This window comes from Hemiscyllium ocellatum (assembly GCF_020745735.1).
Source record: "Hemiscyllium ocellatum isolate sHemOce1 chromosome 41 unlocalized genomic scaffold, sHemOce1.pat.X.cur. SUPER_41_unloc_9, whole genome shotgun sequence".
In the NCBI taxonomy this organism is placed as follows: Eukaryota; Metazoa; Chordata; class Chondrichthyes; order Orectolobiformes; family Hemiscylliidae; genus Hemiscyllium; species Hemiscyllium ocellatum.
Window position 1 is genome coordinate 1 of NW_026867579.1, and position 23,061 is coordinate 23,061.

Below are 23,061 nucleotides of genomic sequence, written 5' to 3' on the forward strand. Positions count from 1 at the left end.
ACAGAGCGAGAGACGGGGGGGCGGGGAGACAGAGCGAGAGAGATGGGGGGTGGGGAGACAGAGCGAGAGAGACCGGGGTGCGGGGAGACAGAGCGAGAGAGACGGGGGGGGCGGGGAGACAGAGCGAGAGAGACGGGGGGTGGGGAGACAGCGCGAGAGAGACGGGGGGAGACAAAGCGAGAGAGACTGGGGGGCGGGGAGACAGAGCGAGAGAGACGGGGGGGTGGGGAGACAGCGCGAGAGAGACGGGGGGAGACAAAGCGAGAGAGACGGGGGGAGACAAAGCGAGAGAGACTGGGGGGCGGGGAGACAGAGCGAGAGAGACGGGGGGAGAGAGCGAGAGAGACGGGGGGGGGCGGGGAGACAGAGCGAGAGAGACGGGGGGGGCGGGAGACAGAGGCGAGAGAGACGGGGGGGCGTGAGACAGAGCGAGAGAGACGGCAGGGTGGGGAGACAGAGCGAGAGACGGGGGGCGGGGAGACAGAGCGAGAGAGATGGGGGGTGGGGAGACAGAGCGAGAGACGGGGGGGCGGGGAGACAGAGCGAGAGAGATGGGGGGTGGGGCGGGGTGACAGAGCGAGAGAGACGGCAGGGTGGGGAGACAGAGCGAGAGACGGGGGGGCGGGGAGACAGAGCGAGAGACGGGGGGTGGGGGCGGGGACAGAGCGAGAGAGACGGGGGGTGAGGGCGGGGAGACAGACCGAGAGAGACAGAGAGGAAGTGACAGAGCAGCTGGCGCCCGGCTCAGGAGCGGTCTCCCTGTTCTCCGCAGTAAAAGTCCCCTTTGTGAAGGGAGCCAGATTCTCTCCCCGAGCCCCCCCCCCACCTCTCCCCCCTACCTTTGATGTCCAGTAGGGCGTGGATGACGTTGCCCATCACCGAGGTGTTGTGCAGGTTCTTGACCGTCTCCTTGGCACCCCGGGTGCTGGTGAAGACCACCTTGGCCAGGCCCAGGTGCTTGCGGGTCTTGGGGTTGTACAGGATCTCGATCTCCTCGATGTCACCGAATTTGCGGCACATCTCCGCCAGGAACGCCTCCTTCACGTTGTCGTTGAGCCGGGCGAAGGTCACCTCCTTTAGTGGCACAGAGCCCACGTAGTACTCGTCGAACTGTGCGGGGGTGGGGGGGAAAGGGGGAGGGTTGGCACGTGTCAAAGGGAAGGGGCGGGCCAGGGGCAAATCCAGCGTCCCATCCCGTCTCCCCTTCTGGGACAGCGTTACTCAGGAAAGGCATTCCTGGGGTTGGATTGAAGCACCACCTCCCCCCCCCACCTCCTCCTCCCTCCCCTCCCTCCCCACCCTCACCCTCCCCACCATCTCACCCCCGATAGTCAGTGGGAAAATCGAGAAACAAATCTGCCGAGATTTACAGCACGGAAGCAGACCCTTCGGCCCCACCCCGTCCATGCTGACCCGGATATCCCTAACCTAACCCAGTCCCCCGTTTGCCAGCCCTTGGCCCCTCTCCCTCTAAACCCTTCCTGTTCCCCTCCCCATCCCCCTTTTCAATGTTGGCATTGCCCCAGCCCCCACCCCTTCCTCTGGCAGCTCGTCCCACACACGCACCACCCTCTGGGGGAAAAAGTTACCCCTTTTCAGTCTTTCCCCTCTCCCCCTGAACCCCGCGCGTTGTGGGCACCCCCTCCCTCTCTCTGCCCCAACGGGATCTCACTTACCGGGAAGAATAATAGGGTGGTTATGGTCGGGGCTACTAACTTTCCAAATCATGTCCCACAAACTTGAGTGAGTGCTTTTGAGGAAGTAACAAAGAGGATTGATGAGGACAGAGCGGTAGATGTGATCTATATGGACTTCAGTAAAGCTTTCGACAAGGTTCCCCGTGGGAGACTGGTTAGCAAGGTTAGATCTCAGGGAATACAGGGAGAACTAGCCATTGGATACAGAACTAGCTCAAAGGTAGGAGACAGAGGGTGGTGTAGAGGGTTGTTTTTCAGACTGGAGGCCTGTGACCAGTGGAGTGCCACAAGGATCGGTGCTGGGCCCTCTACTTTTTGTCATTTCCATAAATGATTTGGATGCGAGCATAAGAGGTACAGTTAGTAAGTTTGCAGATGACCCCAAAATTGGAGGGTGTAGTGGACAGCGAAGAGGGTTCCCTCAGATTACAACAGGATCTGGACCAGATGGGCTGAGAAGGGGCAGATGGAGTTTAATTCAGATCAATGCTGCATTTTGGGAAAGCAAATCTTAGCAGGACTTAACGGTCAGGTCCTGGGGAGTGTTGCTGAACACAGAGACCTTGGAGTGCAGGTTCATAGCTCCTTGAAAGTGGAGTTGCAGGTGGATAGGATAGTGAAGGCAGCGTTTGGTATGCTTTCCTTTATCGGTCCGAGGTAAAAGTCAGACAATACCCGATTACAGTCCAAGAGAAGCTCGCTAGCTGACAGAGGGGCAGTGCTCCGAAAGCTACTGCTTCCGAATAAACTTGTTGGAGTTTAACCTGGCACTGCGTGACTTTTAACCTGGTCCATCCCAGTCCAACACCGGCCCCTCCACATCACTGCCGGCTAAAGGCCACTGGGAGACTCTGCGGCCGCAAACCCTTCGACCGAGGCCAGAGCCCACGCCCTCAGCTCAGGCACCGAGGGGCGGCGGCGCAGTCACGAGACCCCGCCCAGGGGCCCGCCCAGAAACCGGAGAGACTTGGCACCTCCACCAGCCGTGCCCAGGCCTACCCCTGGCACCACAGCCGAGGTGGGGGGAGAAATCAGACAAGGCTGAACTCTCAGCTGAGCGCTCAGCTCCTGTCCCCCGACGCCGGCAGACAGGAAGGAGCTCCGGCGACTCCGGGAGGCGAAGGTCGTCAGAAAGACTCGGAGCGCAGCGACCGAAGGAGACGGTGATTCAGAGCCCCAAGCGTCCAGAAACCAGTCAGGAAATGCCAGAAGAGTCCGCCGTCCTCACAAAAACTGTCAGCTCGTCACAACGCAGCCAGGCCAGCAAGAAAAACAACCCATCACAACGGCGTCGGTATACCCAGCAGGCAAAAGGAGGAGCCATCGTTGTTCGGGACGGAATGTGCCAACAACCGAACGGCCAGGAACTCACCAGAACTGACCAAAGGGCACGCCGATGAGACGGTGGACAGACAGGTAGTTCTGAGGAAGTGGGGAGGCTACAGAAGGATCTGGACAGGTTGGGAGAGTGGTCCAGGAAATGGCGGATGGAATTCAATATGAGCAAATGCGAGGTCTTGCACTTTGGCAAAAAGAATAAAAGCATGGACTACTTTCTAAACGGTGAGAAAATTCGTGAAGCCAAAGTATAAAGGGATCTGGGAGTCGAGGATTCTCTGAAGGTAACCATGCAGGTTGAGTCCGTGATGGAGAAAGCGAATGCAATGTTGTCACTTATCTCAAGAGGGTTGGAATATAAAAGCACCGCTGTGCTCCTGAGACTTTATAAAGCTCTGGTTAGGCCCCATTTGCAGTACTGTGTCCAGCTTTGGTCCCCACACCTCAGGAAGGACACTGGAACATGTCCAGCAGAGATTCACGCCCGGATGATCCCTGGAATGGCAGGTCTAACATACGAGGAACGGCTGAGGATCCTGGGATTGTATTCATTGGAGTTTAGAAGATCAAGGGGAGATTTAATAGAGACGTACAAGATAAGACAGGGCTTGGGAAGGGTGGACGCTCAGAAATTGTCTCCGTTAGGCGGGGAGACTAGGACCCGTGGACACAGCCTGAGAATTAGAGGGGGTCAATTCCGAACAGAAACGCGGAGACGTTTCTTCAGCCAGAGGGTGGTGGGCCTGTGGAATTCATTGCCGCAGAGTGCAGTGGGGGCCGGGACGCTAAACGTCTTCAAGGCAGAGATTGATAAATTCTTGATGTCGCGAGGAATTAAGGGGAGGATGCGGGTGAGTGGAGCTGAAATACCCATCAGCCATGATTGAATGGCGGAGTGGACTCGATGGGCCAAATGGCCTCACTTCCACTCCTAGGTCTTCTGGTCACTGAACACATGGATCAGGACTTGGGACCCAGCCCTCCAGAGTTCCCGACGTGCCTCCCATCCCAGGTATTTCCCGCGTCGGGGACTCCGCTGCGCTCTGAAGGTACACAAATCCGACACACCAGGACACCCCGTGGTATCTGTGAGAGAACGTCCCTGGCTGTGTCAAAGGGCATCTGGAAACCCATTGGACAGGGGGCACCCATCGAACCGGGAACACTCCTCGCGACGACACCCTTCCCGCGGCCACAGCCACATCCGCGGCGACTGCCGATCTCCGGGCACCCGTGCCACACAACGCATCGTCCTCAACCTCGACACCATCACCGCGGTTCTTCGCCCGGGACGCTCGCGGGGATCACATTTGCACCCCAACACGCCAACGTTTTCAGGCTCAAGTCCGAGCGAAACCTCTCGGGCTGCACAGGGTCTCCGAGCGACGCCACGTGCCAGAGACATCGACGCCATTTTACCTCCTTGGGGCCCAAGGCGAGGAGGCACCGAAACAACGACACGTTTCATCCCAGCACCAGACCTCACACGGACTCCTCGTTGGTATCGGTCTCATTCTTGGAGACAGCGATCCCCACCAGGAACGGGCAGCTCATTCCCTCCCCAGGGACCTGAGGAAGGAGCGGCGCTCCGAAAGCGAGTGCTTCCAATTCAGCCTGTCGGGGCTGGGCAATTTTTTCAACGTTGTCCACCCTGGTCAGCACTTGTCAGAGTGTTGAGGACAGGAGCTGGGAGGTCGGGTCGCGGCTGTGTCGGTGAGGCCACGTTTGGAATACTGTGTGCGATTCCCATCTCCCCGCGACAGGAAGGATGTTGGGAAGGGGTTCGGAAAAGAGTTGGAGCTACAGGGAGAGGCTGGGGCTGTTTTCCCAGGATCGTCAGAGACTGAGGGGGTGACCTTATAGAGGGTTATAACATCATGAGGGGGGGACATGGATAGGGTAAATAGACAAGGTCGTTTCCCCCTGGGGTGGGGTGGGGGAGAGTCCAGAACTAGAGGGGGAGAGGGGAAAGATTGAAAAGGGGTAACTTTTCCCCCCCAGAGGGTGGTGCGTGTGTGGGAGGAGCTGCCAGAGGAAGGGGTGGGGGCTGGGGCAATGCCAACATTGAAAAGGGGGATGGGGAGGGGAACAGGAAGGGGTTAGAGGGAGAGGGGCCAAGTGCTGGCAAACGGGGACTGGGTTAGGTTAGGGATATCTGGTCAGCATGGATGGGTTGGGCCGAAGGGTCTGATTCCGTGCTGTATGTCTCTGTGGGACACATATACTGGAGGGGGGTAGGGGGGAACGGTCCACGCGGAGCAGGTACCTTGAACTTGGGGACCGGGAGGGAGATGTCTCGGTGCTTGGTCCAAATCCGTCGCTGTCGAGGGTCCCTGACGTCCCGAATGGCCGGGAATCCAGCGTCCTGGAGCGAGGGGAGAGAGAGAGAGAGAGAGAGAGAGAGATGATACCGCCCGAGCGAAGGGGCCAGACGGAGGGACGGACACACAGCCCAGAGTCTCCCCCCACCCCCCTCGCCGTTGCCCGCCCCACGTACCGGCACACTGAAGTGGACACCATCGTAGCGGTAGACCTTCTGAGGCACACGGCGAATGGTGGGGTCAGCCACCAGTTTGTAATTCTGCCACGGAGCGCCCGGTCCCTTGGCACACTCCCCACCGCTGTCCTGGTTCATCCTAGCGGGCTGGGGGGGGCGGGGGGGGATATGAGAGAGAGTGGGAGATGCGAGACAGAGAGAGAGAGTGGAGGGAGCAGAGAGAGAGAGAGAGAGAGGGGATGGGAAAAAGAGCCTTCAGTTAGCAGTTGACGGATTCCCCACCAAGCACCCCCCTCCCTATCCCTGTAACCCCCCTACACCCCCCCTCCCTATCCCTGTAACCCCCCTACACCCCCCTCCCTACCCCTGTAACCCCCTACACACCCCTCCCTACCCCTGTAACCCCCCTACACCCCCTCCCTACCCCTGTAACCCCCCTACACCCCCTCCCTACCCCTGTAACCCCCCTACACCCCTCCCTATCTCTGTAACCCCCCTACACCCCCCTCCCTACCCCTGTAACCCCCCTACACCCCTCCCTATCTCTGTAACCCCCTACACCCCCTCCCTATCCCTGTAACCCCCTACACCCACCTCCCTATCCCTGTAACCCCCTACACCCACCTCCCTATCCCTGTAACCCCCCTACACCCCCTCCCTATCTCTGTAACCCCCCTACACCCACTCCCTATCCCTGTAACCCCACCTCCCTATCCCTGTAACCCCCCTACACCCCCTCCCTATCTCTGTAACCCCCCTACACCCACTCCCTATCCCTGTAACCCCCTACACCACCCTCCCTATCTCTGTAACCCCCTCCAGCCCCTTCACCCTCTCCCGACGCCGGGGGGGGGGGGGGAGGTGGGAGGATGGAGACTTGTTCCTGATGTTTAGGATGAGATATAGCCTGGGGCCTTCGGCCAAGACAGCAGGTTACACTTTCATTGTTGGGACTGAATGCAACAATGAAGGCCCTGGGGAGGGGCCCACGCTCCATTCCGGGCCTCGTACCCCATTACCTGCACCCACAGAGAGGGCCCAGGCTCCATTCCGGGCCTCGTACCCCATTACCTGCACCCACAGGGAGGGCCCAGGCTCCATTCCGGGCCTAGTACCCCATTAGCTGCACCCACGGGGAGAGCCCTGGCTCCAATCCGGGCCTAGTACCCCTAGCAACCACGGGGAGGGCCCAGGCTCCATTCCAGGCCTAGTACCCCATTAGCTGCACCCACGGGGAGGGCCCAGGCTCCATTCCGGGCCTAGTACCCCATTAGCTGCACCCACGGGGAGAGCCCAGGCTCCATTCCAGGCCTAGTACCCCATTAGCTGCACCCACGGGGAGGGCCCAGGCTCCATTCCGGGCCTAGTACCCCATTAGCTGCACCCACGGGGAGAGCCCAGGCTCCATTCCGGGCCTAGTACCCCATTAGCTGCACCCACGGGGAGAGCCCTGGCTCCATTCCAGGCCTAGAACCCCATTACCTGCACCCAGGGGGAGGGCCCAGGCTCCATTCCAGGCCTAGTACCCCATTAGCTGCACCCACGGGGAGAGCCCAGGCTCCATTCCGGGCCTAGTACCCCATTAGCTGCACCCACGGGGAGAGCCCAGGCTCCATTCCGGGCCTAGTACCCCATTACCTGCACCCAGGGGGAGGGCCCAGGCTCCATTCCGGGCCTAGTACCCCATTAGCTGCACCCACGGGGAGAGCCCAGGCTCCATTCCGGGCCTAGTACCCCATTAGCTGCACCCACGGGGAGAGCCCAGGCTCCATTCCGGGCCTAGTACCCCATTAGCTGCACCCACGGGGAGAGCCCAGGCTCCATTCCGGGCCTAGTACCCCGGGGGTGGGCAAAGTGTCCCAACAGGCACCTCCCGCTCCAGCTTCCATTCCGGCGTCCCCACCCCCCCTCCCTCCCAATCCGGGAGGGTGACACTCACGCCTCAATGGTGGCGCAGGGCCGTCGCTGCTCAGTGTGTCTGAGCGGGAAGCCAATTGGATCAGGGGCCGGCCGTCTCGGAGCGACATTGGGACAGACCGACGTCACTCATTCGTCACCGCGGTGGGGTCACTCGCTGTCGGCGTGGGCCCTGGGGATCGGGAGAGTGGCCGGGCCTACTCCCACTGACACAGCCTGCTTCGGGAACACACAGAGAGAAGGGCGAGGGAGCCAGCAAGTGTTGGAAGATGGCGGTTTCGAACGGAGAGGCCCCACCTGTGTCAGTTCACCAGCTCGCTATCCAACCTGGAAACACAGAGACAGGGAGGACGGTGAATACACACTGAGAAATGGAGGCAACAGGGGTAAACAGTGGGAGGGAGAGCACCTCTCCCCAAGTCTCCCTCGCTCACTCTCCCCCAGTATCTATCAATCTGTCTCTCTCTATCGGGGTCTCTCTACACTGTAACACACCGTACGGTGATATTACACACTGTAACACTATATTATATATAAATATTACCGGGCTCTCTCTCTCTCTCTCTCTCTCTATCGGGGTCTCTCTACACTGTAACACACCGTATGGTGATATTACACACTGTAACACTATATTATATATAAATATTACCGGGCTCTCTCTCTCTCTCTCTCTCTCTATCGGGGTCTCTCTACACTGTAACACACCGTACGGTGATATTACACACTGTAACACTATATTATATATAAATATTACCGGGCTCTCTCTCTCTATCGGGGTCTCTCTACACTGTAACACACCGTACGGTGATATTACACACTGTAACACTATATTATATATAAATATTACCGGGCTCTCTCTCTCTCTATCGGGGTCTCTCTACACTGTAACACACCGTACGGTGATATTACACACTGTAACACTATATTATATATAAATATTACCGGGCTCTCTCTCTCTCTCTCTCTCTCTCTCTATCGGGGTCTCTCTACACTGTAACACACCGTACGGTGATATTACACACTGTAACACTATATTATATATAAATATTACCGGGCTCTCTCTCTCTCTCTCTCTCTCTCTATCGGGGTCTCTCTACACTGTAACACACCGTACGGTGATATTACACACTGTAACACTATATTATATATAAATATTACCGGGCTCTCTCTCTCTCTCTCTCTCTCTATCGGGGTCTCTCTACACTGTAACACACCGTACGGTGATATTACACACTGTAACACTATATTATATATAAATATTACCGGGCTCTCTCTCTCTATCGGGGTCTCTCTACACTGTAACACACCGTACGGTGATATTACACACTGTAACACTATATTATATATAAATATTACCGGGCTCTCCCTCTCTCTCTCTCTCTCTATCGGGGTCTCTCTACACTGTAACACACCGTACGGTGATATTACACACTGTAACACTATATTATATATAAATATTACCGGGCTCTCTCTCTCTCTCTCTATCGGGGTCTCTCTACACTGTAACACACCGTACGGTGATATTACACACTGTAACACTATATTATATATAAATATTACCGGGCTCTCTCTCTCTCTCTCTCTCTCTATCGGGGTCTCTCTACACTGTAACACACCGTACGGTGATATTACACACTGTAACACTATATTATATATAAATATTACCGGGCTCTCTCTCTCTCTCTCTCTCTATCGGGGTCTCTCTACACTGTAACACACCGTACGGTGATATTACACACTGTAACACTATATTATATATAAATATTACCGGGCTCTCTCTCTCTCTCTCTCTATCGGGGTCTCTCTACACTGTAACACACCGTACGGTGATATTACACACTGTAACACTATATTATATATAAATATTACCGGGCTCTCTCTCTCTCTCTCTATCGGGGTCTCTCTACACTGTAACACACCGTACGGTGATATTACACACTGTAACACTATATTATATATAAATATTACCGGGCTCTCTCTCTCTCTATCGGGGTCTCTCTACACTGTAACACACCGTACGGTGATATTACACACTGTAACACTATATTATATATAAATATTACCGGGCTCTCTCTCTCTCTCTCTCTCTATCGGGGTCTCTCTACACTGTAACACACCGTACGGTGATATTACACACTGTAACACTATATTATATATAAATATTACCGGGCTCTCTCTCTCTCTCTATCGCGGTCTCTCTACACTGTAACACACCGTACGGTGATATTACACACTGTAACACTATATTATATATAAATATTACCGGGCTCTCTCTCTCTATCTCTCTATCGGGGTCTCTCTACACTGTAACACACCGTACGGTGATATTACACACTGTAACACTATATTATATATAAATATTACCGGGCTCTCTCTCTCTCTATCGGGGTCTCTCTACACTGTAACACACCGTACGGTGATATTACACACTGTAACACTATATTATATATAAATATTACCGGGCTCTCTCTCTCTCTCTCTCTCTATCGGGGTCTCTCTACACTGTAACACACCGTACGGTGATATTACACACTGTAACACTATATTATATATAAATATTACCGGGCTCTCTCTCTCTCTCTATCGCGGTCTCTCTACACTGTAACACACCGTACGGTGATATTACACACTGTAACACTATATTATATATAAATATTACCGGGCTCTCTCTCTCTCTCTCTCTCTCTCTATCGGGGTCTCTCTACACTGTAACACACCGTACGGTGATATTACACACTGTAACACTATATTATATATAAATATTACCGGGCTCTCTCTCTCTCTCTCTCTCTATCGGGGTCTCTCTACACTGTAACACACCGTACGGTGATATTACACACTGTAACACTATATTATATATAAATATTACCGGGCTCTCTCTCTCTCTCTATCGCGGTCTCTCTACACTGTAACACACCGTACGGTGATATTACACACTGTAACACTATATTATATATAAATATTACCGGGCTCTCTCTCTCTCTCTCTCTCTCTATCGCGGTCTCTCTACACTGTAACACACCGTACGGTGATATTACACACTGTAACACTATATTATATATAAATATTACCGGGCTCTCTCTCTCTCTCTCTCTCTATCGGGGTCTCTCTACACTGTAACACACCGTACGGTGATATTACACACTGTAACACTATATTATATATAAATATTACCGGGCTCTCTCTCTCTCTCTCTCTCTCTCTATCGGGGTCTCTCTACACTGTAACACACCGTACGGTGATATTACACACTGTAACACTATATTATATATAAATATTACCGGGCTCTCTCTCTCTCTCTCTCTATCGCGGTCTCTCTACACTGTAACACACCGTACGGTGATATTACACACTGTAACACTATATTATATATAAATATTACCGGGCTCTCTCTCTCTCTCTCTCTCTCTCTATCGGGGTCTCTCTACACTGTAACACACCGTACGGTGATATTACACACTGTAACACTATATTATATATAAATATTACCGGGCTCTCTCTCTCTCTCTCTCTATCGGGGTCTCTCTACACTGTAACACACCGTACGGTGATATTACACACTGTAACACTATATTATATATAAATATTACCGGGCTCTCTCTCTCTCTCTATCGGGGTCTCTCTACACTGTAACACACCGTACGGTGATATTACACACTGTAACACTATATTATATATAAATATTACCGGGCTCTCTCTCTCTCTCTCTCTCTCTATCGCGGTCTCTCTACACTGTAACACACCGTACGGTGATATTACACACTGTAACACTATATTATATATAAATATTACCGGGCTCTCTCTCTCTCTCTCTCTCTATCGGGGTCTCTCTACACTGTAACACACCGTACGGTGATATTACACACTGTAACACTATATTATATATAAATATTACCGGGCTCTCCCTCTCTCTCTCTCTCTCTATCGGGGTCTCTCTACACTGTAACACACCGTACGGTGATATTACACACTGTAACACTATATTATATATAAATATTACCGGGCTCTCTCTCTCTCTCTCTATCGGGGTCTCTCTACACTGTAACACACCGTACGGTGATATTACACACTGTAACACTATATTATATATAAATATTACCGGGCTCTCTCTCTCTCTCTCTCTCTCTCTATCGGGGTCTCTCTACACTGTAACACACCGTACGGTGATATTACACACTGTAACACTATATTATATATAAATATTACCGGGCTCTCTCTCTCTCTCTCTCTCTATCGGGGTCTCTCTACACTGTAACACACCGTACGGTGATATTACACACTGTAACACTATATTATATATAAATATTACCGGGCTCTCTCTCTCTCTCTCTCTATCGGGGTCTCTCTACACTGTAACACACCGTACGGTGATATTACACACTGTAACACTATATTATATATAAATATTACCGGGCTCTCTCTCTCTATCGGGGTCTCTCTACACTGTAACACACCGTACGGTGATATTACACACTGTAACACTATATTATATATAAATATTACCGGGCTCTCTCTCTCTCTCTCTCTATCGGGGTCTCTCTACACTGTAACACACCGTACGGTGATATTACACACTGTAACACTATATTATATATAAATATTACCGGGCTCTCTCTCTCTCTCTCTCTCTCTATCGGGGTCTCTCTACACTGTAACACACCGTACGGTGATATTACACACTGTAACACTATATTATATATAAATATTACCGGGCTCTCTCTCTCTCTCTATCGGGGTCTCTCTACACTGTAACACACCGTACGGTGATATTACACACTGTAACACTATATTATATATAAATATTACCGGGCTCTCTCTCTCTCTCTCTCTATCGGGGTCTCTCTACACTGTAACACACCGTACGGTGATATTACACACTGTAACACTATATTATATATAAATATTACCGGGCTCTCTCTCTCTCTCTCTCTCTCTATCGGGGTCTCTCTACACTGTAACACACCGTACGGTGATATTACACACTGTAACACTATATTATATATAAATATTACCGGGCTCTCTCTCTCTCTCTCTCTCTATCGGGGTCTCTCTACACTGTAACACACCGTACGGTGATATTACACACTGTAACACTATATTATATATAAATATTACCGGGCTCTCTCTCTCTCTCTCTCTCTATCGGGGTCTCTCTACACTGTAACACACCGTACGGTGATATTACACACTGTAACACTATATTATATATAAATATTACCGGGCTCTCTCTCTCTCTCTATCGGGGTCTCTCTACACTGTAACACACCGTACGGTGATATTACACACTGTAACACTATATTATATATAAATATTACCGGGCTCTCTCTCTCTCTCTCTCTCTCTATCGGGGTCTCTCTACACTGTAACACACCGTACGGTGATATTACACACTGTAACACTATATTATATATAAATATTACCGGGCTCTCTCTCTCTCTCTCTCTCTCTATCGGGGTCTCTCTACACTGTAACACACCGTACGGTGATATTACACACTGTAACACTATATTATATATAAATATTACCGGGCTCTCTCTCTCTCTCTCTCTCTCTATCGCGGTCTCTCTACACTGTAACACACCGTACGGTGATATTACACACTGTAACACTATATTATATATAAATATTACCGGGCTCTCTCTCTCTCTCTCTCTCTCTATCGGGGTCTCTCTACACTGTAACACACCGTACGGTGATATTACACACTGTAACACTATATTATATATAAATATTACCGGGCTCTCTCTCTCTCTCTCTCTCTCTATCGGGGTCTCTCTACACTGTAACACACCGTACGGTGATATTACACACTGTAACACTATATTATATATAAATATTACCGGGCTCTCTCTCTCTCTCTATCGGGGTCTCTCTACACTGTAACACACCGTACGGTGATATTACACACTGTAACACTATATTATATATAAATATTACCGGGCTCTCTCTCTCTCTCTATCGGGGTCTCTCTACACTGTAACACACCGTACGGTGATATTACACACTGTAACACTATATTATATATAAATATTACCGGGCTCTCTCTCTCTCTCTCTCTCTCTATCGGGGTCTCTCTACACTGTAACACACCGTACGGTGATATTACACACTGTAACACTATATTATATATAAATATTACCGGGCTCTCTCTCTCTCTCTCTCTCTCTCTCTATCGGGGTCTCTCTACACTGTAACACACCGTACGGTGATATTACACACTGTAACACTATATTATATATAAATATTACCGGGCTCTCTCTCTCTCTCTCTCTCTATCGGGGTCTCTCTACACTGTAACACACCGTACGGTGATATTACACACTGTAACACTATATTATATATAAATATTACCGGGCTCTCTCTCTCTCTCTCTCTCTATCGGGGTCTCTCTACACTGTAACACACCGTACGGTGATATTACACACTGTAACACTATATTATATATAAATATTACCGGGCTCTCTCTCTCTCTCTCTCTCTATCGGGGTCTCTCTACACTGTAACACACCGTACGGTGATATTACACACTGTAACACTATATTATATATAAATATTACCGGGCTCTCTCTCTCTCTCTCTCTCTCTCTCTATCGGGGTCTCTCTACACTGTAACACACCGTACGGTGATATTACACACTGTAACACTATATTATATATAAATATTACCGGGCTCTCTCTCTCTCTCTCTCTCTATCGGGGTCTCTCTACACTGTAACACACCGTACGGTGATATTACACACTGTAACACTATATTATATATAAATATTACCGGGCTCTCTCTCTCTCTCTCTCTATCGGGGTCTCTCTACACTGTAACACACCGTACGGTGATATTACACACTGTAACACTATATTATATATAAATATTACCGGGCTCTCTCTCTCTCTCTCTCTCTCTATCGGGGTCTCTCTACACTGTAACACACCGTACGGTGATATTACACACTGTAACACTATATTATATATAAATATTACCGGGCTCTCTCTCTCTCTCTCTCTATCGGGGTCTCTCTACACTGTAACACACCGTACGGTGATATTACACACTGTAACACTATATTATATATAAATATTACCGGGCTCTCTCTCTCTCTCTCTCTCTCTCTATCGGGGTCTCTCTACACTGTAACACACCGTACGGTGATATTACACACTGTAACACTATATTATATATAAATATTACCGGGCTCTCTCTCTCTATCGGGGTCTCTCTACACTGTAACACACCGTACGGTGATATTACACACTGTAACACTATATTATATATAAATATTACCGGTCTCTCTCTCTCTCTCTCTATCGGGGTCTCTCTACACTGTAACACACCGTACGGTGATATTACACACTGTAACACTATATTATATATAAATATTACCGGGCTCTCTCTCTCTCTCGGGGTCTCTCTACACTGTAACACACCGTACGGTGATATTACACACTGTAACACTATATTATATATAAATATTACCGGGCTCTCTCTCTCTCTCTCTCTATCGGGGTCTCTCTACACTGTAACACACCGTACGGTGATATTACACACTGTAACACTATATTATATATAAATATTACCGGGCTCTCTCTCTCTCTCTCTCTCTCTATCGGGGTCTCTCTACACTGTAACACACCGTACGGTGATATTACACACTGTAACACTATATTATATATAAATATTACCGGGCTCTCTCTCTCTCTCTCTCTCTCTATCGGGGTCTCTCTACACTGTAACACACCGTACGGTGATATTACACACTGTAACACTATATTATATATAAATATTACCGGGCTCTCTCTCTCTCTCTCTATCGGGGTCTCTCTACACTGTAACACACCGTACGGTGATATTACACACTGTAACACTATATTATATATAAATATTACCGGGCTCTCTCTCTCTCTCTCTCTCTCTATCGGGGTCTCTCTACACTGTAACACACCGTACGGTGATATTACACACTGTAACACTATATTATATATAAATATTACCGGGCTCTCTCTCTCTCTCTCTCTATCGGGGTCTCTCTACACTGTAACACACCGTACGGTGATATTACACACTGTAACACTATATTATATATAAATATTACCGGGCTCTCCTCTCTCTCTCTCTCTCTATCGGGGTCTCTCTACACTGTAACACACCGTACGGTGATATTACACACTGTAACACTATATTATATATAAATATTACCGGGCTCTCTCTCTCTCTCTATCGGGGTCTCTCTACACTGTAACACACCGTACGGTGATATTACACACTGTAACACTATATTATATATAAATATTACCGGGCTCTCTCTCTCTCTCTCTCTCTCTATCGGGTCTCTCTACACTGTAACACACCGTACGGTGATATTACACACTGTAACACTATATTATATATAAATATTACCGGTCTCTCTCTCTCTCTCTCTCTATCGGGGTCTCTCTACACTGTAACACACCGTACGGTGATATTACACACTGTAACACTATATTATATATAAATATTACCGGGCTCTCTCTCTCTCTCTCTCTATCGGGGTCTCTCTACACTGTAACACACCGTACGGTGATATTACACACTGTAACACTATATTATATATAAATATTACCGGGCTCTCTCTCTCTCTCTCTCTATCGGGGTCTCTCTACACTGTAACACACCGTACGGTGATATTACACACTGTAACACTATATTATATATAAATATTACCGGGCTCTCTCTCTCTCTCTCTCTCTATCGGGGTCTCTCTACACTGTAACACACCGAACGGTGATATTACACACTGTAACACTATATTATATATAAATATTACCGGGCTCTCTCTCTCTCTCTCTCTCTCTATCGGGGTCTCTCTACACTGTAACACACCGTACGGTGATATTACACACTGTAACACTATATTATATATAAATATTACCGGGCTCTCTCTCTCTCTCTCTCTATCGGGGTCTCTCTACACAGTAACACACCGTACTGTGATATTACACACTGTAACACTATATTATATATAAATATTACCGGGCTCTCTCTCTCTCTCTCTCTCTCTATCGGGGTCTCTCTACACTGTAACACACCGTACGGTGATATTACACACTGTAACACTATATTATATATAAATATTACCGGGCTCTCTCTCTCTCTCTCTCTCTCGGGGTCTCTCTACACTGTAACACACCGTACGGTGATATTACACACTGTAACACTATATTATATATAAATATTACCGGGCTCTCTCTCTCTCTCTCTCTCTCTATCGGGGTCTCTCTACACTGTAACACACCGTACGGTGATATTACACACTGTAACACTATATTATATATAAATATTACCGGGCTCTCTCTCTCTCTCTATCGGGGTCTCTCTACACTGTAACACACCGTACGGTGATATTACACACTGTAACACTATATTATATATAAATATTACCGGGCTCTCTCTCTCTCTCTCTCTATCGGGGTCTCTCTACACTGTAACACACCGTACGGTGATATTACACACTGTAACACTATATTATATATAAATATTACCGGGCTCTCTCTCTCTCTCTCTCTCTATCGGGGTCTCTCTACACTGTAACACACCGTACGGTGATATTACACACTGTAACACTATATTATATATAAATATTACCGGGCTCTCTCTCTCTCTCTCTCTATCGGGGTCTCTCTACACTGTAACACACCGTACGGTGATATTACACACTGTAACACTATATTATATATAAATATTACCGGGCTCTCTCTCTCTCTCTCTCTATCGGGGTCTCTCTACACTGTAACACACCGTACGGTGATATTACACACTGTAACACTATATTATATATAAATATTACCGGGCTCTCTCTCTCTCTCTCTCTCTATCGGGGTCTCTCTACACTGTAACACACCGTACGGTGATATTACACACTGTAACACTATATTATATATAAATATTACCGGGCTCTCTCTCTCTCTCTCTCTATCGGGGTCTCTCTACACTGTAACACACCGTACGGTGATATTACACACTGTAACACTATATTATATATAAATATTACCGGGCTCTCTCTCTCTCTCTCTCTCTCTATCGGGGTCTCTCTACACTGTAACACACCGTACGGTGATATTACACACTGTAACACTATATTATATATAAATATTACCGGGCTCTCTCTCTCTCTCTATCGGGGTCTCTCTACACTGTAACACACCGTACGGTGATATTACACACTGTAACACTATATTATATATAAATATTACCGGGCTCTCTCTCTCTCTCTCTCTCTATCGGGGTCTCTCTACACTGTAACACACCGTACGGTGATATTACACACTGTAACACTATATTATATATAAATATTACCGGTCTCTCTCTCTCTCTCTCTCTCTATCGGGGTCTCTCTACACTGTAACACACCGTACGGTGATATTACACACTGTAACACTATATTATATATAAATATTACCGGGCTCTCTCTCTCTCTCTCTCTCTATCGGGGTCTCTCTACACTGTAACACACCGTACGGTGATATTACACACTGTAACACTATATTATATATAAATATTACCGGGCTCTCTCTCTCTCTCTATCGGGGTCTCTCTACACTGTAACACACCGTACGGTGATATTACACACTGTAACACTATATTATATATAAATATTACCGGGCTCTCTCTCTCTCTCTCTCTCTCTCTATCGGGGTCTCTCTACACTGTAACACACCGTACGGTGATATTACACACTGTAACACTATATTATATATAAATATTACCGGGCTCTCTCTCTCTCTCTCTCTATCGGGGTCTCTCTACACTGTAACACACCGTACGGTGATATTACACACTGTAACACTATATTATATATAAATATTACCGGGCTCTCTCTCTCTCTCTCTCTATCGGGGTCTCTCTACACTGTAACACACCGTACGGTGATATTACACACTGTAACACTATATTATATATAAATATTACCGGGCTCTCTCTCTCTCTCTCTCTCTCTATCGGGGTCTCTCTACACTGTAACACACCGTACGGTGATATTACACACTGTAACACTATATTATATATAAATATTACCGGGCTCTCTCTCTCTCTCTCTCTCTATCGGGGTCTCTCTACACTGTAACACACCGTACGGTGATATTACACACTGTAACACTATATTATATATAAATATTACCGGGCTCTCTCTCTCTCTCTCTATCGGGGTCTCTCTACACTGTAACACACCGTACGGTGATATTACACACTGTAACACTATATTATATATAAATATTACCGGGCTCTCTCTCTCTCTCTCTCTCTCTATCGGGGTCTCTCTACACTGTAACACACCGTACGGTGATATTACACACTGTAACACTATATTATATATAAATATTACCGGGCTCTCTCTCTCTCTCTCTATCGGGGTCTCTCTACACTGTAACACACCGTACGGTGATATTACACACTGTAACACTATATTATATATAAATATTACCGGGCTCTCTCTCTCTCTCTCTCTCTCTATCGGGGTCTCTCTACACTGTAACACACCGTACGGTGATATTACACACTGTAACACTATATTATATATAAATATTACCGGGCTCTCTCTCTCTCTCTCTCTCTATCGGGGTCTCTCTACACTGTAACACACCGTACGGTGATATTACACACTGTAACACTATATTATATATAAATATTACCGGGCTCTCTCTCTCTCTCTCTCTCTCTCTATCGGGGTCTCTCTACACTGTAACACACCGTACGGTGATATTACACACTGTAACACTATATTATATATAAATATTACCGGGCTCTCTCTCTCTCTCTCTCTCTATCGGGGTCTCTCTACACTGTAACACACCGTACGGTGATATTACACACTGTAACACTATATTATATATAAATATTACCGGGCTCTCTCTCTCTCTCTCTCTCTATCGGGGTCTCTCTACACTGTAACACACCGTACGGTGATATTACACACTGTAACACTATATTATATATAAATATTACCGGGCTCTCTCTCTCTCTCTCTCTATCGGGGTCTCTCTACACTGTAACACACCGTACGGTGATATTACACACTGTAACACTATATTATATATAAATATTACCGGGCTCTCTCTCTCTCTCTCTCTCTCTCTATCGGGGTCTCTCTACACTGTAACACACCGTACGGTGATATTACACACTGTAACACTATATTATATATAAATATTACCGGGCTCTCTCTCTCTCTCTCTCTCTCTATCGGGGTCTCTCTACACTGTAACACACCGTACGGTGATATTACACACTGTAACACTATATTATATATAAATATTACCGGGCTCTCTCTCTCTCTCTCTCTATCGGGGTCTCTCTACACTGTAACACACCGTACGGTGATATTACACACTGTAACACTATATTATATATAAATATTACCGGGCTCTCTCTCTCTCTCTCTCTCTCTATCGGGGTCTCTCTACACTGTAACACACCGTACGGTGATATTACACACTGTAACACTATATTATATATAAATATTACCGGGCTCTCTCTCTCTCTCTCTCTCTCGGGGTCTCTCTACACTGTAACACACCGTACGGTGATATTACACACTGTAACACTATATTATATATAAATATTACCGGGCTCTCTCTCTCTCTCTCTCTATCGGGGTCTCTCTACACTGTAACACACCGTACGGTGATATTACACACTGTAACACTATATTATATATAAATATTACCGGGCTCTCTCTCTCTCTCTCTCTATCGGGGTCTCTCTACACTGTAACACACCGTACGGTGATATTACACACTGTAACACTATATTATATATAAATATTACCGGGCTCTCTCTCTCTCTCTCTCTCTCTATCGGGGTCTCTCTACACTGTAACACACCGTACGGTGATATTACACACTGTAACACTATATTATATATAAATATTACCGGGCTCTCTCTCTCTCTCTCTCTCTCTATCGGGGTCTCTCTACACTGTAACACACCGTACGGTGATATTACACACTGTAACACTATATTATATATAAATATTACCGGGCTCTCTCTCTCTCTCTCTCTATCGGGGTCTCTCTACACTGTAACACACCGTACGGTGATATTACACACTGTAACACTATATTATATATAAATATTACCGGGCTCTCTCTCTCTCTCTCTCTATCGGGGTCTCTCTACACTGTAACACACCGTACGGTGATATTACACACTGTAACACTATATTATATATAAATATTACCGGGCTCTCTCTCTCTCTCGGGGTCTCTCTACACTGTAACACACCGTACGGTGATATTACACACTGTAACACTATATTATATATAAATATTACCGGGCTCTCTCTCTCTCTCTATCGGGGTCTCTCTACACTGTAACACACCGTACGGTGATATTACACACTGTAACACTATATTATATATAAATATTACCGGGCTCTCTCTCTCTCTCTCTCTCTCTCTATCGGGGTCTCTCTACACTGTAACACACCGTACGGTGATATTACACACTGTAACACTATATTATATATAAATATTACCGGGCTCTCCTCTCTCTCTCTCTATCGGGGTCTCTCTACACTGTAACACACCGTACGGTGATATTACACACTGTAACACTATATTATATATAAATATTACCGGGCTCTCTCTCTCTCTCTCTCTCTCTATCGGGGTCTCTCTACACTGTAACACACCGTACGGTGATATTACACACTGTAACACTATATTATATATAAATATTACCGGGCTCTCTCTCTCTCTCTCTCTATCGGGGTCTCTCTACACTGTAACACACCGTACGGTGATATTACACACTGTAACACTATATTATATATAAATATTACCGGGCTCTCTCTCTCTCTCTCTCTCTCTCTATCGGGGTCTCTCTACACTGTAACACACCGTACGGTGATATTACACACTGTAACACTATATTATATATAAATATTACCGGGCTCTCTCTCTCTCTCTCTCTCTATCGGGGTCTCTCTACACTGTAACACACCGTACGGTGATATTACACACTGTAACACTATATTATATATAAATATTACCGGGCTCTCTCTCTCTCTCTCTCTATCGGGGTCTCTCTACACTGTAACACACCGTACGGTGATATTACACACTGTAACACTATATTATATATAAATATTACCGGGCTCTCTCTCTCTCTCTCTCTCTATCGGGGTCTCTCTACACTGTAACACACCGTACGGTGATATTACACACTGTAACACTATATTATATATAAATATTACCGGGCTCTCTCTCTCTATCGGGGTCTCTCTACACTGTAACACACCGTACGGTGATATTACACACTGTAACACTATATTATATATAAATATTACCGGGCTCTCTCTCTCTCTCTCTCTCTCTATCGGGGTCTCTCTACACTGTAACACACCGTACGGTGATATTACACACTGTAACACTATATTATATATAAATATTACCGGGCTCTCTCTCTCTCTCTCTCTATCGGGGTCTCTCTACACTGTAACACACCGTACGGTGATATTACACACTGTAACACTATATTATATATAAATATTACCGGGCTCTCTCTCTCTCTCTCTCTCTATCGGGGTCTCTCTACACTGTAACACACCGTACGGTGATATTACACACTGTAACACTATATTATATATAAATATTACCGGGCTCTCTCTCTCTCTCTCTCTATCGGGGTCTCTCTACACTGTAACACACCGTACGGAGATATTACACACTGTAACACTATATTATATATAAATATTACCGGGCTCTCTCTCTCTCTCTCTCTCTATCGGGGTCTCTCTACACTGTAACACACCGTACGGTGATATTACACACTGTAACACTATATTATATATAAATATTACCGGGCTCTCTCTCTCTCTCTCTCTCTCTATCGGGGTCTCTCTACACTGTAACACACCGTACGGTGATATTACACACTGTAACACTATATTATATATAAATATTACCGGGCTCTCTCTCTCTCTCTCTCTATCGGGGGTCTCTCTACACTGTAACACACCGTACGGTGATATTACACACTGTAACACTATATTATATATAAATATTACCGGTCTCTCTCTCTCTCTCTCTCTCTCTCTATCGGGGTCTCTCTACACTGTAACACACCGTACGGTGATATTACACACTGTAACACTATATTATATATAAATATTACCGGGCTCTCTCTCTCTCTCTCTCTCGGGGTCTCTCTACACTGTAACACACCGTACGGTGATATTACACACTGTAACACTATATTATATATAAATATTACCGGGCTCTCTCTCTCTCTCTCTCTCTCTATCGGGGTCTCTCTACACTGTAACACACCGTACGGTGATATTACACACTGTAACACTATATTATATATAAATATTACCGGGCTCTCTCTCTCTCTCTCTCTATCGGGGTCTCTCTACACTGTAACACACCGTACGGTGATATTACACACTGTAACACTATATTATATATAAATATTACCGGGCTCTCTCTCTCTCTCTCTCTATCGGGGTCTCTCTACACTGTAACACACCGTACGGTGATATTACACACTGTAACACTATATTATATATAAATATTACCGGGCTCTCTCTCTCTCTCTCTCTCTCTATCGGGGGTCTCTCTACACTGTAACACACCGTACGGTGA

At 47.4% G+C, this 23,061-nt stretch overlaps 1 protein-coding gene across 1 annotated transcript in view; it reads right to left on the reverse strand.

Annotated features, from left to right (window-relative positions):
• Positions 1 to 839: 839 nt before the first annotated feature.
• The window catches only part of LOC132808904 (histone-lysine N-methyltransferase SETD1A-like), a gene marked incomplete at its 3' end in the record, with an annotated part of 54,060 nt that continues 31,838 nt past the window's right edge, over positions 840 to 23,061 (reverse strand). The window contains exons 2-5 of the mRNA XM_060822322.1: positions 7,472 to 7,776; positions 5,533 to 5,679; positions 5,302 to 5,400; positions 840 to 1,110 (exon numbers count right to left, since the gene is read on the reverse strand). Of these exons, the coding sequence (XP_060678305.1) occupies positions 840 to 1,110; positions 5,302 to 5,400; positions 5,533 to 5,670 (508 nt within the window). The remainder of the gene's footprint in view (positions 1,111 to 5,301; positions 5,401 to 5,532; positions 5,680 to 7,471; positions 7,777 to 23,061) is intronic.